The 21,911-nt window shown below is 41.4% G+C and overlaps 5 protein-coding genes across 6 annotated transcripts; 2 read left to right on the top strand and 3 right to left on the bottom strand.

The window, feature by feature from the left end:
• Window positions 1-476: 476 nt before the first annotated feature.
• LOC112458910 (protein polybromo-1-like) lies at window positions 477-11,258 on the top strand. The gene is given in 27 exon segments (XM_025022738.1): window positions 477-1,273; window positions 1,393-1,638; window positions 1,856-1,984; window positions 2,067-2,246; window positions 2,320-2,761; window positions 2,843-2,955; window positions 3,044-3,142; window positions 3,320-3,382; window positions 3,475-3,627; window positions 3,698-3,865; window positions 3,938-4,101; window positions 4,195-4,489; window positions 5,763-5,968; window positions 6,094-6,433; window positions 6,541-7,122; window positions 7,212-7,369; window positions 7,455-7,627; window positions 7,716-7,888; window positions 8,026-8,097; window positions 8,909-9,091; window positions 9,376-9,498; window positions 10,164-10,404; window positions 10,480-10,630; window positions 10,717-10,766; window positions 10,837-10,954; window positions 11,034-11,157; window positions 11,160-11,258. Coding segments are annotated over 27 exon segments (4,932 nt in total). The 5' UTR covers window positions 477-1,168; the 3' UTR covers window positions 11,241-11,258.
• A 1,442-nt stretch (window positions 11,259-12,700) lies between these two features.
• On the bottom strand, window positions 12,701-13,607 carry LOC112458909. Its single transcript, XM_025022737.1, has 3 exons — window positions 13,547-13,607; window positions 13,296-13,403; window positions 12,701-13,138 (listed from the first exon to the last, which is right to left on the bottom strand). The coding sequence occupies exons 1-3, from the start codon at window positions 13,605-13,607 to the stop codon at window positions 12,999-13,001; spliced, it is 309 nt and encodes a 102-aa protein (XP_024878505.1). The 3' UTR covers window positions 12,701-12,998.
• Window positions 12,701-15,433, bottom strand: LOC112458917 (succinate dehydrogenase assembly factor 4, mitochondrial-like). The gene is made up of 4 exons (XM_025022748.1): window positions 15,349-15,433; window positions 14,602-14,762; window positions 14,400-14,498; window positions 12,701-14,301 (listed from the first exon to the last, which is right to left on the bottom strand). The coding sequence occupies exons 2-4, from the start codon at window positions 14,666-14,668 to the stop codon at window positions 14,132-14,134; spliced, it is 336 nt and encodes a 111-aa protein (XP_024878516.1). The 5' UTR covers window positions 14,669-14,762; window positions 15,349-15,433; the 3' UTR covers window positions 12,701-14,131.
• Window positions 15,434-15,482: 49 nt separating this feature from the next.
• Window positions 15,483-17,630, top strand: LOC112458913 (probable protein phosphatase 2C T23F11.1). Its single transcript, XM_025022743.1, has 5 exons — window positions 15,483-15,760; window positions 15,937-16,150; window positions 16,491-16,696; window positions 16,774-16,999; window positions 17,087-17,630. The coding sequence occupies exons 2-5, from the start codon at window positions 15,964-15,966 to the stop codon at window positions 17,422-17,424; spliced, it is 957 nt and encodes a 318-aa protein (XP_024878511.1). The 5' UTR covers window positions 15,483-15,760; window positions 15,937-15,963; the 3' UTR covers window positions 17,425-17,630.
• Window positions 17,631-17,754: 124 nt separating this feature from the next.
• Window positions 17,755-21,783, bottom strand: LOC112458912 (ADP-ribosylation factor GTPase-activating protein 2). 2 transcript variants are annotated; one of them, XM_025022741.1, is made up of 8 exons: window positions 21,459-21,783; window positions 20,286-20,477; window positions 20,060-20,191; window positions 19,950-19,982; window positions 19,021-19,323; window positions 18,675-18,946; window positions 18,223-18,574; window positions 17,755-18,105 (listed from the first exon to the last, which is right to left on the bottom strand). In XM_025022741.1, the coding sequence occupies exons 1-8, from the start codon at window positions 21,531-21,533 to the stop codon at window positions 17,851-17,853; spliced, it is 1,614 nt and encodes a 537-aa protein (XP_024878509.1). In that variant the 5' UTR covers window positions 21,534-21,783; the 3' UTR covers window positions 17,755-17,850. The 2 variants fall into 2 exon arrangements, with proteins under 2 accessions (XP_024878509.1, XP_024878510.1); XM_025022742.1 differs by lacking the exon at window positions 19,950-19,982 and having other exon boundaries at window positions 17,851-18,105; window positions 21,459-21,533.
• Between the last annotated feature and the right edge of the window lie 128 nt (window positions 21,784-21,911).

Below are 21,911 nucleotides of genomic sequence, written 5' to 3'. Positions count from 1 at the left end.
AATGAAACTCCTCTCGTAAGGGCGCGAGGAGACAGGTGAGAGCCCGGAAGGGCGGGAGAAAATGGGCAAAGAAAAAGAGAGAGACGGAGAGGAGAAACGGTGGGTACCTAGAGGGGCATCGTCGTCGCCTCGGCGAATCCCCGGGATTCCGCGGGGACGGTGCGGATTACCACGGGCTGGCGCATTCCGGACATGGCGGCAAATTTCGGCTTGGAATGCGACGGTACTGGGGACGGTGCGGGATCCGGGCGGGGGGAAGAGAGAGAGAGAGAGAGCGAGAAAGGGGGGCTGGGAGAAGGAAGGGGGACGCGTGAACGCGCAACGCGTCGCGTCCCGTCCCGTCCCGCCGTCCGCACGCGGGCGAGACACGGCCGCGGCGCGGTTGATAATCGATGGTGGCGGAGAGGCAGCGGCGGAAACACGTTCTCCTGCGGCGCGTTTAAAACCGCCAACGGTGCGTGCCCGAGCGGAGCACACGTCGGGGGCCGCGTCGGGCCGCGTTTCGAAGCGCAGTGGCGACTTATCATGGCGGCGTGATTTTTTTTTTTAGCCTGCCAGTCCGTGTGTGTCGCTCGCGCTCTCTCTGTCCCTCTTCCTCTCCCCCCACTTTCTCTCTCTCTCTCTCTCTCTCTCTTGTCCCCTCCCCCTGCGCCCGTACATGACGTCCCTCGAGGAATTCACTCGTGTTTCACTTGCGGGAGTTGCGGGAGTTAACTAACGCACGAGCGACCGCGACGAGGAGACCGCGCGGACTGTGTCGCGTGTGAGAGACCGAATCCGGAATCCCGTGAAACCTCGTCCACCGGGAACCTGGGGCCCCCGCCCGCACGTCGCCCGACGAGCCCCGACGTCGTCTCTCGCCTCCTGGGAAACGGAGCGCCGCGCGCGACTTATACCGACGAACAAGGCCCCCGCGTTTTTAGTTCAAGAACCCTTTTTATGTACGTGCAACGCGCACACGTACGCGAGCGTATGTATGCGCACGTACATTTGTTTACAAATTTCGTGCTCCCCCGCCGCCGATAGCTGCGGCGGCGGTCCCCCTCGCATCGCGACCGCGGCGGCGTTCGCCGGACGATGTAGCGGTGCTCCGCGGTGGATACCCAGCTGAAAAGGATAGCCTTCCCCTATCATCTTGTACCTTGTGACTTTTTAAAGATACGCCAGGATGAACAAGCGGCGTAGAACGTCGTCGGTGGCGAGTCGCGGCACCGAGGACGACAGCGACGACGTCCCGCCCGAGCCGACGAAGAGGAGGAAAAAACTGGATCCTGTGAGTGTGCACGCGTTTCTCCTCTCGACATTCCTGCGACCCGTGATCCCCTCATATTTGTACATAAATCGTGTAGTATGCCGTTGAACGCGCGCTAATAGCCTCTTATCCTTGTGCAGAGCGACCTGTGCCAACAACTGTACGATATACTTCGCAATCAGAAGAAGGAGGATGGATCCTTGTTGTGCGACGCGTTTATACGTGTGCCGAAACGCCGGCAGGAGCCGGGATACTACGAGGTTGTCTCCAATCCTATAGATCTGTTGAAAGTGCAGCAGAAACTGAAAACGGACGAGTATCGCGATATGGACGACCTAGCCGCTGATATTCAGCTTATGGTGAACAACGCCAAAGCTTTCTACATGGTAAGATTCGTATTCTGCTCAATCGTATCAATCTGGTGTTCAAATAAACGCTAAAGTATGAGCAAAGTATCTGATTATTGTTATCAACAGTCATTTACTTCCTGATGATTAAGATCTTCCTGTTATACCTTGTAATTTTTGTAGTATACTGTTATCTGTGTAGTCATTTACTTCCTGGCGAATGAGATCTTCCTGTTACATGTATAATTTTTTGTAGCGTACCTCCCCTGAATACAAAGATGCGACTGAACTGTGGGAACTGTGTGTAAATACTAAAAATCGTATCATGGAGGAGTACGAAGAGCCAGAACCTAAGGGAAAACTTATTCTAAAAGTTGGCAGATTGGTAATTTTTTATTGATTCAATCGAGTTACGCATGTGATATGTACACCGTGATGAAATTATTAATCCATTAATGTATGTTCAGGCGCGTAAAGTAACGACGCGACAAGACGATGCGGAAGATACTTCGGAAAGTTCTACGAATCTCGACGAGGAAACTATGCAGCTATTCGAAGATTTGTTTGCGGCGGTTATGACAGCGACTGATCCCACTGACAATAACAGACCTCTTCATATTATGTTTCAACTCAAACCGTCTAAAAAGGTTCGTAGTTTATTCTTAAATCGTTACCGAATTGACAATACCGTGCTTACTTGAAACCTCATTAATGTCGCAGCTTTATCCCGAATATTACGACGTCATCGAGACCCCGATCGATTTGAAGACCATCGCGAGGAAGATTCAAGAGGGTGCATACAGCTCACTCGGCGATATGGAGAAAGATCTAATGCTCATGTGCCGTAACGCCTGTCAATTTAACGAACCTGGCTCGCAGATTTATAAGGATGCCAAACTTTTGAAAAAGATAATTACCGCAGCCGCGAGAAGACAAGACGGCGGATTTGGCAATACCCTTAAGATCGCTACAACCGCACCGTCGACGAGAAGCAAAAGGGGCAGTCGTACCATGGCGCAGTCATTAATAGCACAAACTGCAGCATTACCCGACGAAGATGATGAGAGCGACGACGAGGAAGAAGAACCCGCTGAGACTGAGGAAGCTGATAATCCACAATGGCAATTATTTCAAACCATTCGGACAGCTCCTAATAATCAAGGTATGATTTGCGTTGCATTATAATATTACGAATTTATTTATCGTCTTACGGACTGTTTTATGACATAACTATGGGTTGTAGGTGTAAGGATGAGCGAATATTTTTGGAAGCTTCCATCAAAGAGATTATATCCTGATTACTATAAGATGATTAAAAATCCTATATCTTTATTACAAATACGTACAAAGATAAAGGTATGTATTGTGCTATGACGATAGGATAATTCATTTATATTAAAATGCTTGTTAGTTTTATATTCATCTCCCCAATCGTCATTTTCAGAAAGGCGAATATGGTACTGTTAGTGAAGTAGCTGGAGATATGAATATCATGTTTGAGAATGCTAAGAAATATAACATGCATACTTCTCGACTATACAAGGTAAGAATTTTATGGTTAACGCATCTTACTTTAACTGCCATTGTATTTATATAAGTACGTATAAGTGATTTTCCAATTCTTCAAATTCTAAAGGATTTAGCGATTGAATGAAATTGGAAAATTGCTACAACGTAATTGCGGTATAGTTATTCACGCATGTTTTCCATTTTGTTGCAGTGTGCTGTTAAATTGCAAAAAATAATGCAGGAGAAAGTACAAGAACTCTTAGAATTCGATCAGGTAATACGCTGTGCAAATTAAACAATAATTTTGCCACGTGCGGTATTTTTGAAAAGCGGATGTAATATATCAAGTTTTCAATATCTCCATAGGACTCCGATTCGGATAGCGAATCCGAGAACAGTTTGCAGCAACCTAAATTGATTAAACGTGCGTCGAATTTGTTGACACGAGGGAAATACAAAGACAATATACCGTTGAAGAAGAGATTGCACGCATTAGTCAAGTGTGTTATGGAATACGTTGTAAGTAATTCCAAAAAATGTTACGTTTTACATAGTCGGTCGACGTATAGCGTGCCGTATTCTTTTATAGTGTGAAGACGGTCGGCAGCCTATGTTAATGTTTATGGAGAAGCCTTCCAAAAAATTATATCCGGACTACTATCAAGTGATAGCGGAACCCATAGACATGCTGGCGATCGAAGCTAATATTAAAGTGGAGAAATATCAAAGCGAAAACGAATTGATACTGGATTTTAAGGTACTTATCATCTTGCCTTATCAATTACAATTATTTGCGATAGATATTTAGTTTATCCCTTGTCTTTTACAGTTGATGTTTAATAATTGCCGTCAATACAACGAGGAAGGTTCATTGATATATGAAGATGCTAATACATTGGAGAAAGTTTTGATGGATAAGGTAAAAGAATTAGGACCCTTGCCGGATAATCCTAGATCCAAATCCACCGCATCGACCCCAACCAGAAACGTCGGGTATGTCGTAATTCATATGAAGGACGTAACAGTGCTCGTTCGTTTTAACCTTTTTCTCTACCTCTTTTTTTTTCTCCCGTTCTCTATGTTCAGGAGACCGAAAAAAGTGATACCGGTTCATCTGCAAAAATTACGAACCCTGTACGATACTATAAAAGACTACCACGATGCAAAAGGGAGGCAGTTATCTCTAATTTTCATGAAATTACCAAATAAAAATGAATATCCAGATTATTACGAAGTGATAAAGCAGCCTATACACATGGAGAAGATAGCTTCGACTTTGAAGAATAACGGATACGACAACTTGGACGAGTTGGTGTCCGATTTTATATTAATGTTTGACAACGCTTGCAAGTATAACGAGCCGGACTCGCAAATATACAAGGTTTGTATAGCAAGGGTACCTTATTTTATAAGCGTTCTATTCTATAAATATATTATCTCATTTGCTGAAATACCCTACACATATCAATTTTTATTAATATTATTGAATTAATAAAAATACTTTGAAATTTTGATGCAAGACCAAGTAACTTGCAGTTGATTATAAAGGTTGACAATACGCAACTACTTGGTGTTTGCACGTTAATCTTCAGTTGCGAGATTTAATTACCTTTAGAGCATTTTCACATTGAAAGATATTTATATATAACGCAGGACGTTTTAAGATAAGATCCCATTCTCCACCTGTGATGGATACACAAGAGCAGTTAACAACATACAATTCTAATTAAAATATTTCTGACAAATATTTCCCAAATATTGTTAAAAAAATTAAACGGTGTATTAAGCCCGAGATCTTTTAGCAATATTTAATTTGCGAAAAACTTAATATATCTCGGAATATTTATCTCATTATTTTAACAATTACAGTTCCCTTTAGAATAGGAAGGTAAAATTGTTGATAATTTCTCAGCCGATAGCAATAACAGAGAAAATCGAGAAAATTTAAAACTATTTTCAGAGAGATTTTAGTCTAAAATTCGAACACGAAATACAGATTCTCGAATCGTGGAACACTGGCGGATGGAGGGTTCGTTGCTTCAATTGAAATTTCGCGGCAAAAGATGGAAAACCCAATCTGTTTACGGTTCGGAGTTTGGAGGTTACGCGAGGCTTCCTCGGCCGTCCCTTTATTTCATCCCGTCGTGCGAGGCTTTTTTATACGAACGATGCGTAGCCTACCCTCGTGAGACACGTAGCACGTGATACTGTATAAAATTTTCAACAGTTGTACATATAATTTATCGATCGCGCGCGATGATGTTCATACATTTTAACCTTATTAACGATTAGCGCATTTTTATCGGGATTTCCCAAGCCTTTCGCACGGAGTGTTTCCAAATTTATCATTGACTTTAATCGCGTGCGCGCCCCAAGTTTCGAGGATGTTCGTGGAAGTCGAGGAGAACGAGTTAGACAGTAACGCGACGCAAAACCCGTTGAAAGTCCGGCCGTGTTTCATACGCCTGTTGAGAGACAAGGAATTGGATAAGCACATAAAAAGATGCAGAAAGAGCGAGACAGAAGTAAACAGACAAATATAATTTTATCCGTATTATTTTCAATTGTCCTTTTGCTATATAAAGCTTTTTGTCAGAGTGCGGCTGCGGGTACAGGTATCGCAGTGAGTGACAACGTATAACCAACGTTTTCAGGACGCCTTGATACTTCAAAGATTAGTGCTGCAAAGTAAACTGCAACTGAGCGAGGATGAGGAGAGTGTACCTGACGTGTCGGCTGCCATCCAAGAGATCCTGGCGACGATATTTACCGCGCTTTACAATCATCAGGATGAGGAGGGAAGATGTTACTCCGATTCTATGGCGGAGCTGCCGGAGCACGATATCGTCGACGGCAAAAAGTACGAATGCGCTTTGCGTATCTTTTAAATCTTTTTATCGAGATGATTATTCTACTATTTATTCAGGTTCGAAAATGGTATTTAGCTACAAAACATATATTTTTTTAATGTTAAAAAAAAAACAGGGTACGAGGGCTGTCGTTAGATCTGATTAAGAGGAGATTGGATCGAGGAGTTTACAAAAGGCTGGATCGATTTCAAGAAGACGTTTTCACGTGCTTGGAGAGAGCACGGAGGTTATCGCGCACAGACTCGCAACCGTTCGAAGACAGCGTGGAACTCCAGGCATTTTTCCTACGCACTCGTGATGAAGTGACTCGCGGGGGAGAACTATTACAGTCGCCGGCGTTAAATTACACCCTCCTAGAGCTGTCTACTCAGGTAGCGGAACTTAAAAGAATAAAACAGCAGCAAGAATTGAATCTACCTAACGAAGACGAAAGTTGCGATGGAAATGAGACAAAGGTAAGTTAAATCGTATTGTTTCACACAAAATGTATTGTATTTTCGAGTTTACAGCTGCTTCTTGTTGTTGTGGCTTTCTATGTAATTTAAAATGTTCGCTATTGCAGGACTCTGAAACAAATACGAATGAAACAAATAATACCGATAATGGAGGTTCTATGAGTTTCAATCAAGAAGTATACAGGGCTGGTGACTTTACATACATCGAGCCTACGGAGAGGGGCATGGAATATAGCGTTGTTCTCATAGAAAGACTTTGGACCAACGCGGATGGCCAGCAGATGTTGTACGGGAATTTATTTTATAGACCCAGTGAAACGTATCACGTGGCATCGCGAAAATTTCTGGACAAGGAATTATTTAAGAGCGACGCTCACGTAGCGGTACCCTTAGCGAAAGTAGCCGGCAGATGTTGCGTTCTAAGTGTAAAGGATTATTTTCGAATGCAGCCTGAAGGCTTCCAGGAAAAGGACGTTTACGTATGCGAATCACGTTACTCCACAAAAGCCCGAGCGTTCAAGAAGATCAAGGTCTGGAATTTCGATCCCGATCACTTGACTTTGGTTCCCAGAGAAAAACCATTAGAACCGAAACGAGTGATATCGGTGTATAAAGAACGATTGGAGAAACATAAAGAAGAAATCGCCGAGCTGGAGGAGGGAGAAAAATTAATGGAAAAGGAAAGACCTGTTAGTAATTGAATTAAAATATTTTTTTCATTTGCCCGAGATGTCAACCTTTCCTCTTTTTAACTATTTCAATTATTTTTATCTTGCAGAATGTGATACTATATAACCCGGAAGACACGGAGAACACGTATTACGAACAGTACAGCATGTGCGTGGGATCTGTGAAAACCGGCGATTTTGTTTACGTAGCGACAGACGGAGGCAGGCAACAAATAGCACAGGTCGATTCTATATGGTCAACCAAAGAGTAAGTTATTAAATCATTTGTTTTTATATATTACTGTAACATTTGTATTATGTGATACGTAACGTGCCGTATATTGCGTTTTCAGCGGGAAGTGTTATTTCAAAGGCCCATGGTTATTGATGCCTACAGAAGTGCCACATGCGCCTACGAAATTATTTTATAAGCAAGAATTGTTTTTATCTACCGTAGATGGTACTCATCCCATAGTAGCTATTGTTGGAAAGTGTGCCGTCCTTGATTACGGAGACTATATATGTAGTGAGTGCTCCCATTGTTCCATCCGTTTAACGAGTTTAAATGAATGAGATTAAAAGACGAATTGACGTTATTTGGATGAATTATACAGGCAGACCGACGGAGATACCGGAGGACGACGTGTACATTTGCGAATCGTTTTACGACGAGAGTAAGAGCTTGATAAAAAAGTTTGGCCAAGAGGGTTTAAAGAAGTTCAATCACACGCCAGCGGTGACCGAAGACGAGATCTACTTCTTCCGAAGGTCCATTAATCCTGCGAAGGTATGTATGAGACACAAATACGTTAACTAACGTAAATGCATATTCAATCTACTCGGCGAATAATAGGATATGTCCTTATTTCATTCTATGCTACTAACTATGAGATTATTGCTTTGCATGTAATGTGTGTGTTGTAGGTTTCGAGCGACGTGGCTCAGACGCAAAGTCAAGTCAAGTCCGTCACGCCCAGCTCGGCTCAATTTGAAATGGTAATTACTAATCACGAAATCTTATATCTCTTTTTAGTAACGTAACAATATGCAATCGCACGTTCCTTCAAGGGATCACACGCAAGCTGATATAGCAAAAGTCTGATCCACCAGTATGTTTTTTACTCTCGCGAAAAAAAAAAGAAAGGCGAAACATGCTTTTCCCGTCGATCCAATTCGATTATTGCGTGTGATACACAAGTATTTTTGTTATATCAACAGAATGCATTTACACGCATGTTTTCGATCTATGCCGGCATATTCATTCTTTCTTTTGTTTTGATTATGTAACTTATGTGTTAGTATTTGTGTTTCGAGCGGTTTTATCCGACAATTTTAAATCAGAGCACCTGTTGGGTTTATCGCTAGTATGTTAAACGAACGCAAAGCACACCACCGAAAGATCTTGCTTCCATGTCATTCTAATCCAACTAATGTAAGAATGAAGAATTCGCTTTGGAGTATACATATCAACTAATCTGTTTATGCAAAAAGTTTCAATTAACAATTATACACGTTGTGACTGTATATACGTTACATATACGTATATCGAGTCGTATGTTGATGTCGAATTGGAAAAAAAATAAAACGGATCTTATACATTAATTACATTACATTCGAGAGAGAGAGAGAGAGATTAAGTATACAGAATATAACGTGGGAGGGTATCGCGATTGCCTTTCTTTGGACGCGAAAGAAGGGATGACGTTCCTTTTAATTATATACCAACTTTTACTACTGGAGAAAGTCGCGAAAATTTCGCGATCGGTAGTAAGGGATAACGAAGGTAACATAAGCATAAATGGTATAGGAAGCGTCACCATTGTTACCGAAGCTGGAACCAGATGTACTAAGCATGGGGGTAGGATTAGGAGTGGGAGTGGGAGTAGGAGTTGGGGAAGACAGCATGGATGCTGGTGGTCCACCATCCGTTGGATCTACGGAAGCTCAACCGGTGCTCTCCAATACTCAGACACCTGTGTCGACTAAGAAGGTAGGCTTTACCGTGACCACTTTATTTTTTATTTTTTTGTTCTGTTCATTATTATCAACTATTGTCACACGTCATATTTTGTTTATTTTACTTTCTTTTTTATTTTGAGAAATATGCCAGCATACATATACCTCTTTTCGTTCTCTGCACCGTTTTAAGACACCACCTGTCTTAACAAATAGATCGACAATTTGATGTTATCTCTGTTGAGAGATGTTAAAGGCAATATTGCTCGTTCACATGAACACGGTGACATTATAATTTGTGTTTTCTCTTCTGTTTAGAAAACGGCGGGTAAGAAATTAGTTACGGGCTATATTTTGTATTCGAGTAAAATGCGAACGCAGATTACACAAAACAATCCTGAATCGTCCTTCGGAGAGATTAGCAGAATTGTTGGCAACGAGGTATTTATTTCTTTTTCACTGTTGATTTTTTAGTTTATTACAATGAAAGTTTCGATGAAGGAATGTATGCAGAATAAATTTTCTCATACATGATTGACACGATGATGATCTACGTTCAAGCATCAAATTTGTTGAACTACGTCAACTTTGATCATCTGACATTTGTCAATGATAAGGCAAAAAGGAGTTGAAAAGATAATATTGATCATATATAAAGAGATGTCATTTTGCATACAGATCGTTAAAACGCATTATTCAGCATACTTGGTCCTTTATCCAAATAAATTATATCGCAATGGCTACTTTCCATTCGTATAAATATAGATGTCTTGTGTATAAAATAATAATGCATCTTTTACTATAATAGATAGGATTCTTTTAACATAAGAGTAGTACATATCTAATCTTCTATTTCTGCGTATCTAAATTCTGCACACGTCGCATTCTAATTTATATCGTCTGCGCATCGATTTATATGTCATTGTCATTATTCTCGACGTCTAAATGTCATCTGCATTATCCAGTCTCTCATAGAAGAAGAGAGTAGCCATTGAAACAGTTCGTCGAACCACTTTCCAAGTGTCAAAAAGGTTTTGCCAACTGTTTGCCAACGGTTTACGAGTAACGTAACGGGATTGATCAACGTAAAACCACTTTCGTTCCAGTGGAGGAAATTGCCGGCGGGAGAGAAGCAAGCATGGGAGGAGCGGGCGATCAAGATGAACGAGGACGGCGGCCAGCTGAAGGGCACGACTTCGGTGGGCACGAACTCCACACAGGACGTCGTGTACGAGTGCTGCTGGGACAAGTGCGACTGGCAGTTCGAGGACATGACCGATTGCATCGATCACTGCATCGCGGAACAGGACGGTCATGTGCAATCGTCGTTCGTAAACGCTCCTAGCGGTGAGTACAGCACGTGGCACGACGTCGCACGACGCAAAGGATTAAACTGTGACTAACGTTCCATCGATGTTACAGATGTGGAATTTCAGTGCCAGTGGCGTGGCTGCGGCCGAACGAAGAAATCTGTCCCGCCGTTCCCGAGTGTGCAGAGACTCGCGAGGCACGTTAAGGAGGTGCATATTCTCAAGTCGCACGGGCGCATAATACCACCTTCCGAGAGAAGCAGGTAGGAATTTATCTTTCTTTTTCTTTTTCTTTCGTACGTCGTTTTGTAAAACGCACTTTTGTAAACGCCCCGTGCGATTCCCGCAGGAATTACATGGCCTCGAAAGGACCCACGGTACTGCCGCCGATGGAGACAGGTAATTGTATATTATTTCAAATTTTTTATATAAGCGCGATATGAATAAGGGAGAAACACATTTCACGTAGAAACTTCAGCTGCCGCAACTCAGACAAGCAGCTTGCCCGCCACTAAACAGCCAGAGCCGATGTTCGTCGCGGTACCACCAAGACCAAGTCGCGTATTGCATTCGGACGCTTATCTGAGGTAGGCTTAGGCGCTAAACACCTCGCGGATGATTAGCTTTTGACGTCACGCTAAATGCGTCACTCTCTTTCATTCGCAGGTATATCGAGGGTCTAAACGTAGAGAATCGCTACATATCAAATTGGGATAAGCAGATGAACGCCAATCCGGATAATACGCAGATCCCCGATGTGACGAAACTACCGGCCGAGTGGCTGGGTAACGGCGTTGGGAACCATGGGAATGTGGTAAACGCCTTGTGGACACTCAGAAACATGATGATGCGGGATGTGTTAGCCATCAATAAAACTTTATAGTTTATAAACTGTTAAGATTTATAATTCTTGAAAGAAGCGACGCATCCTACACTACACAGACCTATTGACGCTAGATGAAAGACTGACGATAATTCAATCGTTTAAATCAATATTTATATAGGACTTTCCTTTTCGTTTTCTTCATTCATTTCTCTTTATTTATGTACGATAAGTTCGGTGAAATATCTCTTGTCTACTTTAAATATTTTTAGGCAAAGGTATTTTGCAAGTTGACCATGTCTGAAATTAATTCAAATCGCTCAGGCATTAAACATGGCTTATTTTATACGATTGGCAAGAAAAATTGTTTTTTTCCAAATAAAATGTTTATGTGCTTTTTGTTTCTCTGAATTAAATAAATTCTGTTTTAATCACTTTCGATCACATACTTAGGACTATACGATGCGTGTACATAAAAAAAAAAAGAAAATCGTACTATATAGAAAATTATCATTGTGTAAATACGCCTAATTTTTATTTTCACTTTTCGAACGAAATTTTATACGTTCTGTAAAGCGCAAGTAATACATATTCTTGTATTAGAGAATATACGAAAGCTGAAACTCTTCCTGTATTAGATTGCGCGTGTAACAATGGGAAGCTACGTATGTATATAGAAAGAAACTCTTGCGAGGCAGCGTTGCTGATAACGCAACTGGCGTCGCACTCCTTTATCAGTGCTGCTTTCATAATTCTCAGAAGACGTTGAGGGGACATAGTGAAATTAATCAAATGATCTGCTATCGATTAAAATCTAAAAAGAGAAAAGAGGATGGAATCCTGCGTCTCGTATGCAACAATGTAACCTCGTAGTACATTATTTTTTAAGAATTTTCGATACGATCGGAAGAATTTTGAAAACGTACTGGCAAATACAAGATGAAATTTTTACTAAAGTGTCGTGTGTGTATATATGTTTCTTGATACGATATATTTGTAGAATTAACTACGCTCCTTTTCTACATGAACTGCTTAGCATTAATTCTGAAGATTTATTATATATCTTGGCTAAATAAATTTTCGCTGCTACTGACGTGAGAATACGTTTCACCAACGAATGTGGATCGACTTAAATTCACTTGTCAACGAATTTACACATTCGATCCTTCACACAGGAACTCTTCGACATCGTTAGTAATTTAGTTCTACATTCATTTTACCTTTATTCATTAGTAGCGAGAAATTTAATCGCTTTGATGTATAAAACGTTTGTTATCCTAACGCACGGTATTCAGTATTTGACAAAGTATTACATATTTTTGTATATGTAATGTACTGATATGTGCATTATAACGTAAGTTTTTTGTGTGGGTTGCCATAGTGCCAGACTTTCTAAAAGAAAGTCGTGTGTGAAGAGTTAATAATACCAAACGTGGAATGCCGTTACTAATAAATTAGTAGTAACTTCTGAAAACTTACTCGGGTATTATAGTCCGGCAAAAAGGCTTACTTTTTGTATAATGTAATTTATTACCTCACTGACACCACAATTTTCGTTCTATAATACAAGTGCTTTCCTACGTATACATCCAACAGTTATATATTTTTTTTCCACATCAAGAAACAATCTTGATTTATGTCATTTTACTTCGCGCTGATCGAACAAATTTAATTCAATTTATCTTCTACAAATAGTTACAAAGGCAAGTTGATCATTGCAATTCAAGGAGTGAGGATTCTTTCCGGTTTTTAAAAATATGCTATGCTTACAGACATTCTATAAAAAAATATACGTACGGTGTCTCGTTTCAAAAATCGCTGACTCTACCACCGTGCTGCCAGTCTCCCCATTTAGTAGGATCTTTCTCGCTATTTGTTATCAGTTCTCCAGTTCTCGGGTCAGTTTCCACTAATACTAGATCCACGAACCGTTCCCGCGGTCCCACTTCTGCATATCAATCAAGGAGGAATCAGTATGAACATTCTCAAAGCTCTAAGCGTAGACAATTTTGTGAAAGTTTATATAGTATCATTATAAAAACGATATCTCTCGTATCAGTATCTTTGCACACTATATTCTTTTTTATTAAATCGCTATTGCATACTTGGTATCGGCTGCAATTTAAGTTTTTCATGAAACTGCTTCATTCGCGGCGACTCTCTGTCGTTCTCCGATGGTTGGTCTAAAATCTTCGTTTTCAGGAAAAAAGCACCTGAACGTATCACTCATTTAATTTTTACGTTCAACGAACATTACATAAATCGAAGCAAGAAGCAATGATTATATTCGCAAAAAAAAAAACTATTTTAAATCCGCGAACTTAAAATATTCCGAAGCGTCAATCTCGACACGTACTTGTAACAAATCGCCTGCAACTTCTTATTTGTAGATTCGTCAGAAAATTTATGCGAATCATAGTGCGAATGTTTCGCAAGGAATTACACGCAGCTGTCTGTATTGAAAGCATTGACGTAGGTAATTGCTAATTTTGTTAATAAAACACTGTCGCCATTCGCCAATGTGTGACTAGTACAGTTCGTACAGTTACTGTACAGCTAGTACAGTTTACCCCTCGTGAGAAATTATCATCTATTATAACATTTTCTAACAACACTCAATTTTATTCCGCATTTATTTCAATTTTTGGGAATCTAAATGAGATACCGGCTGTTGTTATGCACAAAGTTCTTACATAAGTAATCTAATTACGTTGTTTGAAGTTAACATTTCATTTAGATTTTGAATTTGCTACATTTTATTGAAATTTTTATATTTAAGATCCGATCATTTTTATAATGAAAATCAATTAATTTGGTAAAGCTTTCGCTATGACATTATATCCCAAAGTAGACAACTTTTAAATTTTAATCAGCCAATGTCTTGCAGTATCCAATTATGTTATTAACAAATGGATTTCGCCGTTCCTAAATTGGGGATGATTCAGAAGTCCGTCACGCGGCCTTTTCTCTCCCAGTCGCCGTAACGAGTCGGTTCCGGTCCGCGGGGACCTCCAACTTCGCCCGTTTCTGGATTAGTGTTGTTCGGGAACGATTCAAGGGGTTCCTTCTCCTGATAGGGATGCTTGCCCTCCTCCAACTCGTCCAATTTCTCTGTCACGTTCAAAGTTCGGTTTCTTGAATCTTTCAAGTCTTTGCTCGCGGGTGAATTTGAGAGGAGTCTCTACGAGCTATTGCGTGCGATAACATACCTATAGAGGTGCGTTCGCGCAGTTTTTTCCTGAATTCACGTAATCTCGGACTCTCGCCGACCTCGTCCGTGCTCTTGGACGAAAATGGACATGAAAATCCTTTTGAAAAGAAAATCAACGAAAAACATTACAAACGTATGCGTGTATCTTATTTCAGCGGATAGACAGAATCGCCGATGTTTGTTCGTCTGCGAATTCATACCTTTCAAGTATAGTCGCAATAAATTACGCGAGCAGGTTGAAACTGATGTACAATTAATTCCTGCCATGCTTCTTCAAATTGGTATCCTACGTTCTTCTCGAAAATCAGATCAAAGCTAGTTGATATATATCTGTCTCTTTTCGACCTCGCTGTTTCCGCTCCTTTGAAATTACACGAAAAATTTGCTATAAGTTATATTTCTATAAAAATTATTTCTAAAACAAAATTTATCAAGAATAATTTGATTTATCCATGTCACGTGAAGAAGGATATGTGGACTGACGTAAACAAGTAATGTGGAAGCTGTCGTAGCTTGTAAAACTGATTTATTTAAACTCGTACCATTTTTTTTTTTTTTACGTTACAAAATGATGTTTTACATCTAATAACAAATAATACCATGCGTATTAGATTTTCAAATTATTAAATAACTGTGTGACGATTTTGTTCAATGTCACATTACACGTTTGTTACGCTTATATAATAAATATTTCACTGTCTTTATTCAAGCGGGTGCTTTTTTCCAAGAAGATTAATTTACGAATTTAACTGTCCTCGCAAACTGTCGAAGAAAATGTTTACATACTTTTCGCGCAGCGACGATCAGGTTATGTTCAAGAATTTACTTTCAACCTTTCAACAGTACGATGTAGGTAATATATTTAAACTTTTCGATAACATTGATAATTAAGCCACTAATTAATCGCTGTCGCTTCCATCGTGCGATTGTCCATTTCTAAATCTTACATTTATCTGTTTTTCCAGTTTTTATTCCACTCTCGTGATTCCTCGCTTCGCTTTGCACTAAAACTGCGTTTCCAAATAATTCCAATTATTCCAAAACTCATCGAAACCGGCCGTCTAAGTATAATGACGTCACGAGAGGTCCATAGCACCCAGAATAGCACCGTGACGTCATTAATCAGCTGTTTCATCTCGGTCGATATCCGCTTGATTTGTTTCGACGCGCATTATTATTTCCCATGGCCGAATGGCATGGTGGCAAGCACGGGGACGAAACACGGGGCGGAGCTGACGACAAATTGGCCGCATACTACTTACGCGCGTCTCGACACGTTTCTGTATGGGAAGCTGTTATGAAATCGGAGCGGAGTGAAGCGCATTTAAATTCGAGGCCATAGGACGACGATATTTGACCGTAAGACGAGTTTGTGCAAAATTGCGAATTGACAATTTACGAAGCACCCACGTCTGGATTTGTTTCATTTTGGACTCACGTGGCTGTCAGAAATTAACAATTGAACAAATATATCGTAAATATTGTAAATAGAATTATAACAATATCGTATTAAATGGCGCATTATTCGCAAACAGGCTTGATATCAGGGTCGAGAAGGAAAAATGGGGCAAACGCTCAGCGAGCCGATAACGAAGAAGAAGTCGGCCTGTTGTCGAGATAGCAACTACCGGGTGGGCAGCTCCTGCATGCAAGGATGGCGTGTTAAGATGGAAGATTCGCACGTGCACATACTTTCCTTACCCAGCGACCCGGGCACTGCGTTCTTCGCCGTGTACGATGGACACGGAGGTAAATACCGAATACCGAATAAATATATTTTTTCAAGCAACAACGGAAGTAAACCTGCAAGCAATTTGTATATCGATATATACCTGGTAAATGAGCAGATTGTTGACAGAAACTAAGCAGACTCTTCGTTTGGCAAACATTTAAATGGAACACGTCATTTAAATGGTCACGAAATGATAGATTTTGCTCAGTTTCTACAGTCTCAACCTGCAATTATATTCTGTTATATTTTTCTGCTGGTATTCTATCGACAGAATTTGCAGCAGATACTTAAAAAATCCGTTCTTGACAGATTTGGCTACGTGGGCCCAGTATTTATATACTTTTATGTTATTTGTAGGTGCGGCCATGGCACAATACGCTGGAAAGCATCTTCACGAATATATAATCAAAAGGAGCGAGTACAAGGAGGGCGATATCGTGACTGGGATACAGCAAGGTTTCCTAGAGCTGGACAAGGCGATGCAGAATAACGCTGCGCTTAGGGACGAACATGCCGGCACGACCGTCATCGCGATTCTCATCAAGGACAATATTCTGTACAGCGTAAGTCATCCATCTCGTCTCGGCGGTGCCGACGTATCTTGACGTCTGAATCCCTGACTAGTAAAAAAGCTTTGTAGGCTAACGCGGGTGACAGTAGAGCCGTGGCGTGTATCAACGGCAGGGCGGTACCCCTCAGTCGAGACCACAAGCCTACGTTGAAGGAAGAGCGCAAGCGTATCGAGGCGGCGGGCGGTTTTGTCGAATACAAAAGGGTAAACGGCAATCTGGCGCTGTCCCGTGCCCTCGGGGATTTCATATTTAAGCGGAACGATCATAAATCGGCGCAGGAACAAATCGTGACCGGTAATAATAAAACGCCGAACGAGAGATAGGCGGCGATTCTGGGATTTTCGATCGAACTTTTGCGCTAAAAGATTCTAAACTCCGCAGCGTTTCCCGAGGTGCAACAATTTACCGTCGACGAGGACTGGGAATTCATTGTTTTGGCGTGTGACGGCATCTGGGACGTGATGACCAGCGAGGAGGTGGTTCAATTCGTGAGGCCGCGTTTAGCGCATAAAATCGGCAACGAGGAGACGTCGAATTTCACGATACATCCCGAGGAGATCTGCGAGGAACTTTTAAACTGTTGCCTGGCGCCGGACGCTCTCATGGGCACCGGCTGCGACAACATGACAGTGATACTCGTGTGCTTTCTCCACGGTAAACCGTGTTCCCACTTAGCCTCGCGTTGCGAAAAACCGCCGCCGCCGGATATAGATCTATAACTGTTCTAGGCTCTAGCGACATTTTATCATGTTTTACCTAAATTATTATGGGCATTTTACTTTCATCCTCGTGATTGGTACGTGACTTTTGATATAGAGATGTTTGTTGTGCAATATATTACGTAATACACTGGCTCTATTATATAAAGTGACGAGAGAAGCAGGCGTATTTATAAAATACATTGTATTTATATATTTTCAACCTTGATTCTGCGTAACTTTTACATTGCACTCGTTCGCCGGTTCATCGTTCATAAAAGTACGAATATATATACATATGTGTACATATATATCCGTGCGCAACATACCGAAGAATAAGTTACGCGGAAGCTCAATTAGAAGGTTTTATTTACAACTCTGAACAATGGACAAGACCGGGTCCGGATAAGTATTATAACAGTTCTCGTAAAATGCCGATAGATTCATTTAGAGTCCATAACGATCCTGTATAGAGGAGACTGCTGCGTTAGCGAGCGAACTCAGCCTCCCGGTAACCTTATTCACACCCTGACGCACGCTCTCTCGAACATCGTCAAGATCTACGACGCCGGCTCTTCCCGCAGACAGACGCATGGATAATAACGAGGATGTGGGCGAGGTTGGGCTTTCGGTGCCGAAGTAATCGGCCGACGAGATGCTAGACGAGCCCTCGAAACGGCGTAAATTATTCTTACGTTCCCACTGAAAATTTAGAAGCAGACGTCGAAGAATAATTACAAGAAAAGAAGTACTCTACGCAATAGAATGTAATGCTAATTTGAAACATTTTTCAGGAAAGTCACGCCTGTAAATGCTCACCGCATTGTCGGAGCTACTGTCTTGAAAGTATTGATCCGAACTGATAGCCTTGGCGCTACCAAATTTCTTCTGAGCCTCTCCTTCGACAGTGGACGAAGCTTTCGCGTCGCTCTTTGCGATCGTGCTTCGAGTGGAAGGGCCTAATCGCTTAGGCGGTTCCGGTTCCGCCACTACCACAATTTCCTCGTTACGCGAGGACGGCTTGCTGTTAGCTGTGCTGTAAACAGAATAAAATTCGTCTAGGCTGAAGAAAGTGTCCGTTTCTCCGGAGAGCACCTCCGTTGATGTCATGGCTTTCTCCAAATCCTGCATTATTGTCTTCATGTCGCCAAGTGCAGAATGAGTTGCACCACTAAAAAAAAAAAGAGAGAAAAAGGAAGATAATTTACAAATAAATAACTATGAAACAAATCTTAGAAGTGTGAAAGCGAGAGAAAGTGCATATTTATTACCTTCGTGCGTTAAATCCCATTCCAAGACGTTCCGCCTGTGTGGCTTTCAACGGATCCAGATTTTTCGCTCTTTCTTCCACCTTCTTGGCCTGTTGGCTCAAATTTTGTTCGTACCGCTGGGCTAGACGAGTAGCGAGCTCCTCTTGTTGCTCCTTCGTCACCTCTTTATTATTTTCTTGCGCCAGCTTATGCGCCTCTGCAACGCTTTTCTCCAGTTCGTCAAAATTGGTTTTCACTCTCTGAGCACCTAAGCTTCCGGTTTTTTTCCCTAGCTGTAATTAAAGACACAATAGTTGCAATATAATTTCAGTTATAGTTGTGTTAATGTCGTTCATCAAGAACTTACCCCACCAGGACGTTTGGATTGTGCTGTTCTGCCACCTATAGTTGGTTTCCTTTCAGATTGCGGATTGTTTGAGGTAGAATCGAAAAGATTTACAGAGGGTCCCAAGGAATTAGAGGCAACTTCCGGTGTACTTTTCTCTATGCTGTCATTGCTTGGCACTGTTGTGTTAGATGTGAAGAACGCCTTTTCTTCTGTCGGAATTATCATTTCGTTCTGAAGCAGATCTAAGTTCTCGTGTTGTTTGAAGAAATCCGGCTCATTTGCTTCTTCCGATACAATTTCTGTACCTTCCTCCAAGTGCAGCTGCAGAAGGAACAATGAAATTAAATTTAAAAATACGGGTGTTTTTAAAATACTTGGCCAAACTTTACCTTTATTAGTGCACACTTGCATTACATTATCACATGCTTATCGTTATTGACTATTTAGGCTCTTGTTCAAGTTGGTTGCAGCACTCCACGCTAATATTTAATGATTCGTGATAAAATCTTTTTGCTAATTTGCGAATATTTTTTTTAATTATTAATAAAATATATCGGTAAAGTTTGTCCAGATATTTTACAAACACCCAGTACAGATTGTTAAATGCAACAATCAAAAAGGATAAGTATTATCGTACGTATTGAAATACATCTTAAAACACACATCTTGAAAATGTATATGTACGTTCAGACAGGGTTTTGACGGTGAGACTGTTATATTGTAATCATAAAGATGGATAGCATTTTTGTAAACAATCAAGCACATATATATTTCAACACTTGTGGATTATCACATATGGAGCACTGTGTGTCGATATCGACTGCAAGATGAGGATGCGTGTAAGTTTACAAGGAGTACGAAGCTTTGGCAAAATGTCATAAGCGGATGTTAGTAGAATTGCAAAAAAAAAAACGAAGAACTCTTTTTGAAACATTTACTCAGCTCACCATTGTTTTATTTTTTGACGTAGGAAAGGAAACCTATAAATTATTATATAGTTCATAGTTAGGACGGATCTAACAATGCCTACCGAATATCGTTAATTCTATGTGAATACCTTTGTGCCATAACGGCGCATCGCTTGCGCGGATGCCTGGCCCAATTTCTCCCTGTACATCATAGCCGCGCGCGAGTTATACTTCTGCTGGGCATCGTTCGTGGTGCAATTGTGTTGCGAGAAGAATTTTCTCTGGGGAACAGCAACGCGAGATGTGAGCTCGTATGCCGATATGATTATCAAGTCTTCTCAGAATGGGATTATGTTACAAGTTATCGAAACTAACAGCATTGGCATTACCACCCAGTTGCATATTTCTTAGCTGCAACCACGTCCAGTTTGTGTCTAGTTGGGTGGATCTGACGAAGGTGAGATGTACCCCCAGACTGCGATGCACCGCCGAGCAGTCGATGCACAAAAAGACGCCGTACGTTACGCTGGCCCATGCTGGATTCTTCGCGTTGCAATCGAAACATGCCTGAAAGAGAAAGAGAGGAGGGTGCAATTGTAATATCTTGTAATTATGGCGCATTGTTACATATGTGATGCGACATAAATTTTAAAAAGTAGAAATAATAAGAAAACTGTCCTCCGGATCAAATGTTACTCCTTAGGCAATAATACATTTGACAAATAGCGTTGAAATACATTCATTACGAGTGAGAAACTCAAGCTCGAAGATCGCCGCTTGTTGGAAAGGGCAGGACTTTGTCAAAATAACAATAGCTTGGTCATCCTAATACCAAAAGTGATTGATGATCTTTTTTACAAGGAGACATTTAGAACTACTTTCTGGTAAACAGATAAAAACAGGTCGGTCCCTTGCAATATCTATTTAGGTATAAGACCCAGTTTCATAAGTGTCGGTTAACTTTTAATCTTAGATTAACTCACTCTTCGTCTCTTTCTAAAAGGGACATTAGAAAGAGATGAAGACGCCTAAGCCCTTTATTGCTGTGTCGAGGTTTCAGGGAAAGGCTCAGGGAAACCTTTTTTTTTTTTAAAGCTTACAGAATAAAGGATTATTAGAATAACCCCAATAATAGATGAATAAAGGTTTGTAAAGGCCTATAGTAAGCATTCTTGATTAGGGAAACTAAGGAAATAAGCTCTTCAAGAATATAGGCTGATATGTCATGTGTCTAAAAATTTTTTAAGCGTATTGCAAAATAAAAAATTTCTAGAGACTCGAGATTTTTTTTATTTTGCCATCAATCAACAAACACGCTTGAAAAATTTGTCGTACGATAAATGAAATATAGGATTTCAGAAATCATTAAATCCCAAAAGTCGCGGCACGTAATGACGTATGACTGGAAGCTTAGCTTCACGGGGAAACTGCAGGCTGACGCCTGACAGCGTGACGCTCGGCGAGCCCGTCCGTCCGATGGACGTTGACCGTCCCCATCTGCTCCTCGCTCTCGTCGTTCCCAGCCGACGTTCGCGCTCGCCAACAAACCTTGTTCGTCGAGATAGCCCGCAGCCTCTTGAAAATATCCTCGATGTCGGTCTTGCTGGGCGCAGAATCTGCCATTTTTTGACGTGTCGTCAGCGCGCGTCAGCGATGTAATTCTGGGACGCGTGGCGAAAGCTGGTATGTATGGTTACGCTCCGGAGTCCGGGGCGCCGCGGGGGACACTCAGTGACGATGCATTTGGGAGCGGGAAAGACGTAACGAGCGCGACAAAGCAAGAAGCGTACGAAGTGCACTTATATATTGCTATATATCGCGCGGGTAACGGAGACGCGATCCAGGCGGTGCGGTGCTTCGCGATCTAAAGACCAAGGGGCGCCCGAGTCACCCGAGTGTCCGCGAGGTCCGCGACAAGTCGCGCTGGACAACGCACGTCCCACTTTACCGATTTATCATGCCTGCCTCGATTACATCCCTACCTTATCAACCCGCGGGTTC

Source organism: Temnothorax curvispinosus, unplaced genomic scaffold (genome assembly GCF_003070985.1).
Source record: "Temnothorax curvispinosus isolate PA1 unplaced genomic scaffold, ASM307098v1 QBEX01009342.1, whole genome shotgun sequence".
Taxonomy (NCBI): domain Eukaryota; kingdom Metazoa; phylum Arthropoda; class Insecta; order Hymenoptera; family Formicidae; genus Temnothorax; species Temnothorax curvispinosus.
The sequence above is the reverse complement of the archived record's forward strand: the minus strand, read 5'-3'. Positions and strand labels throughout refer to the sequence as shown.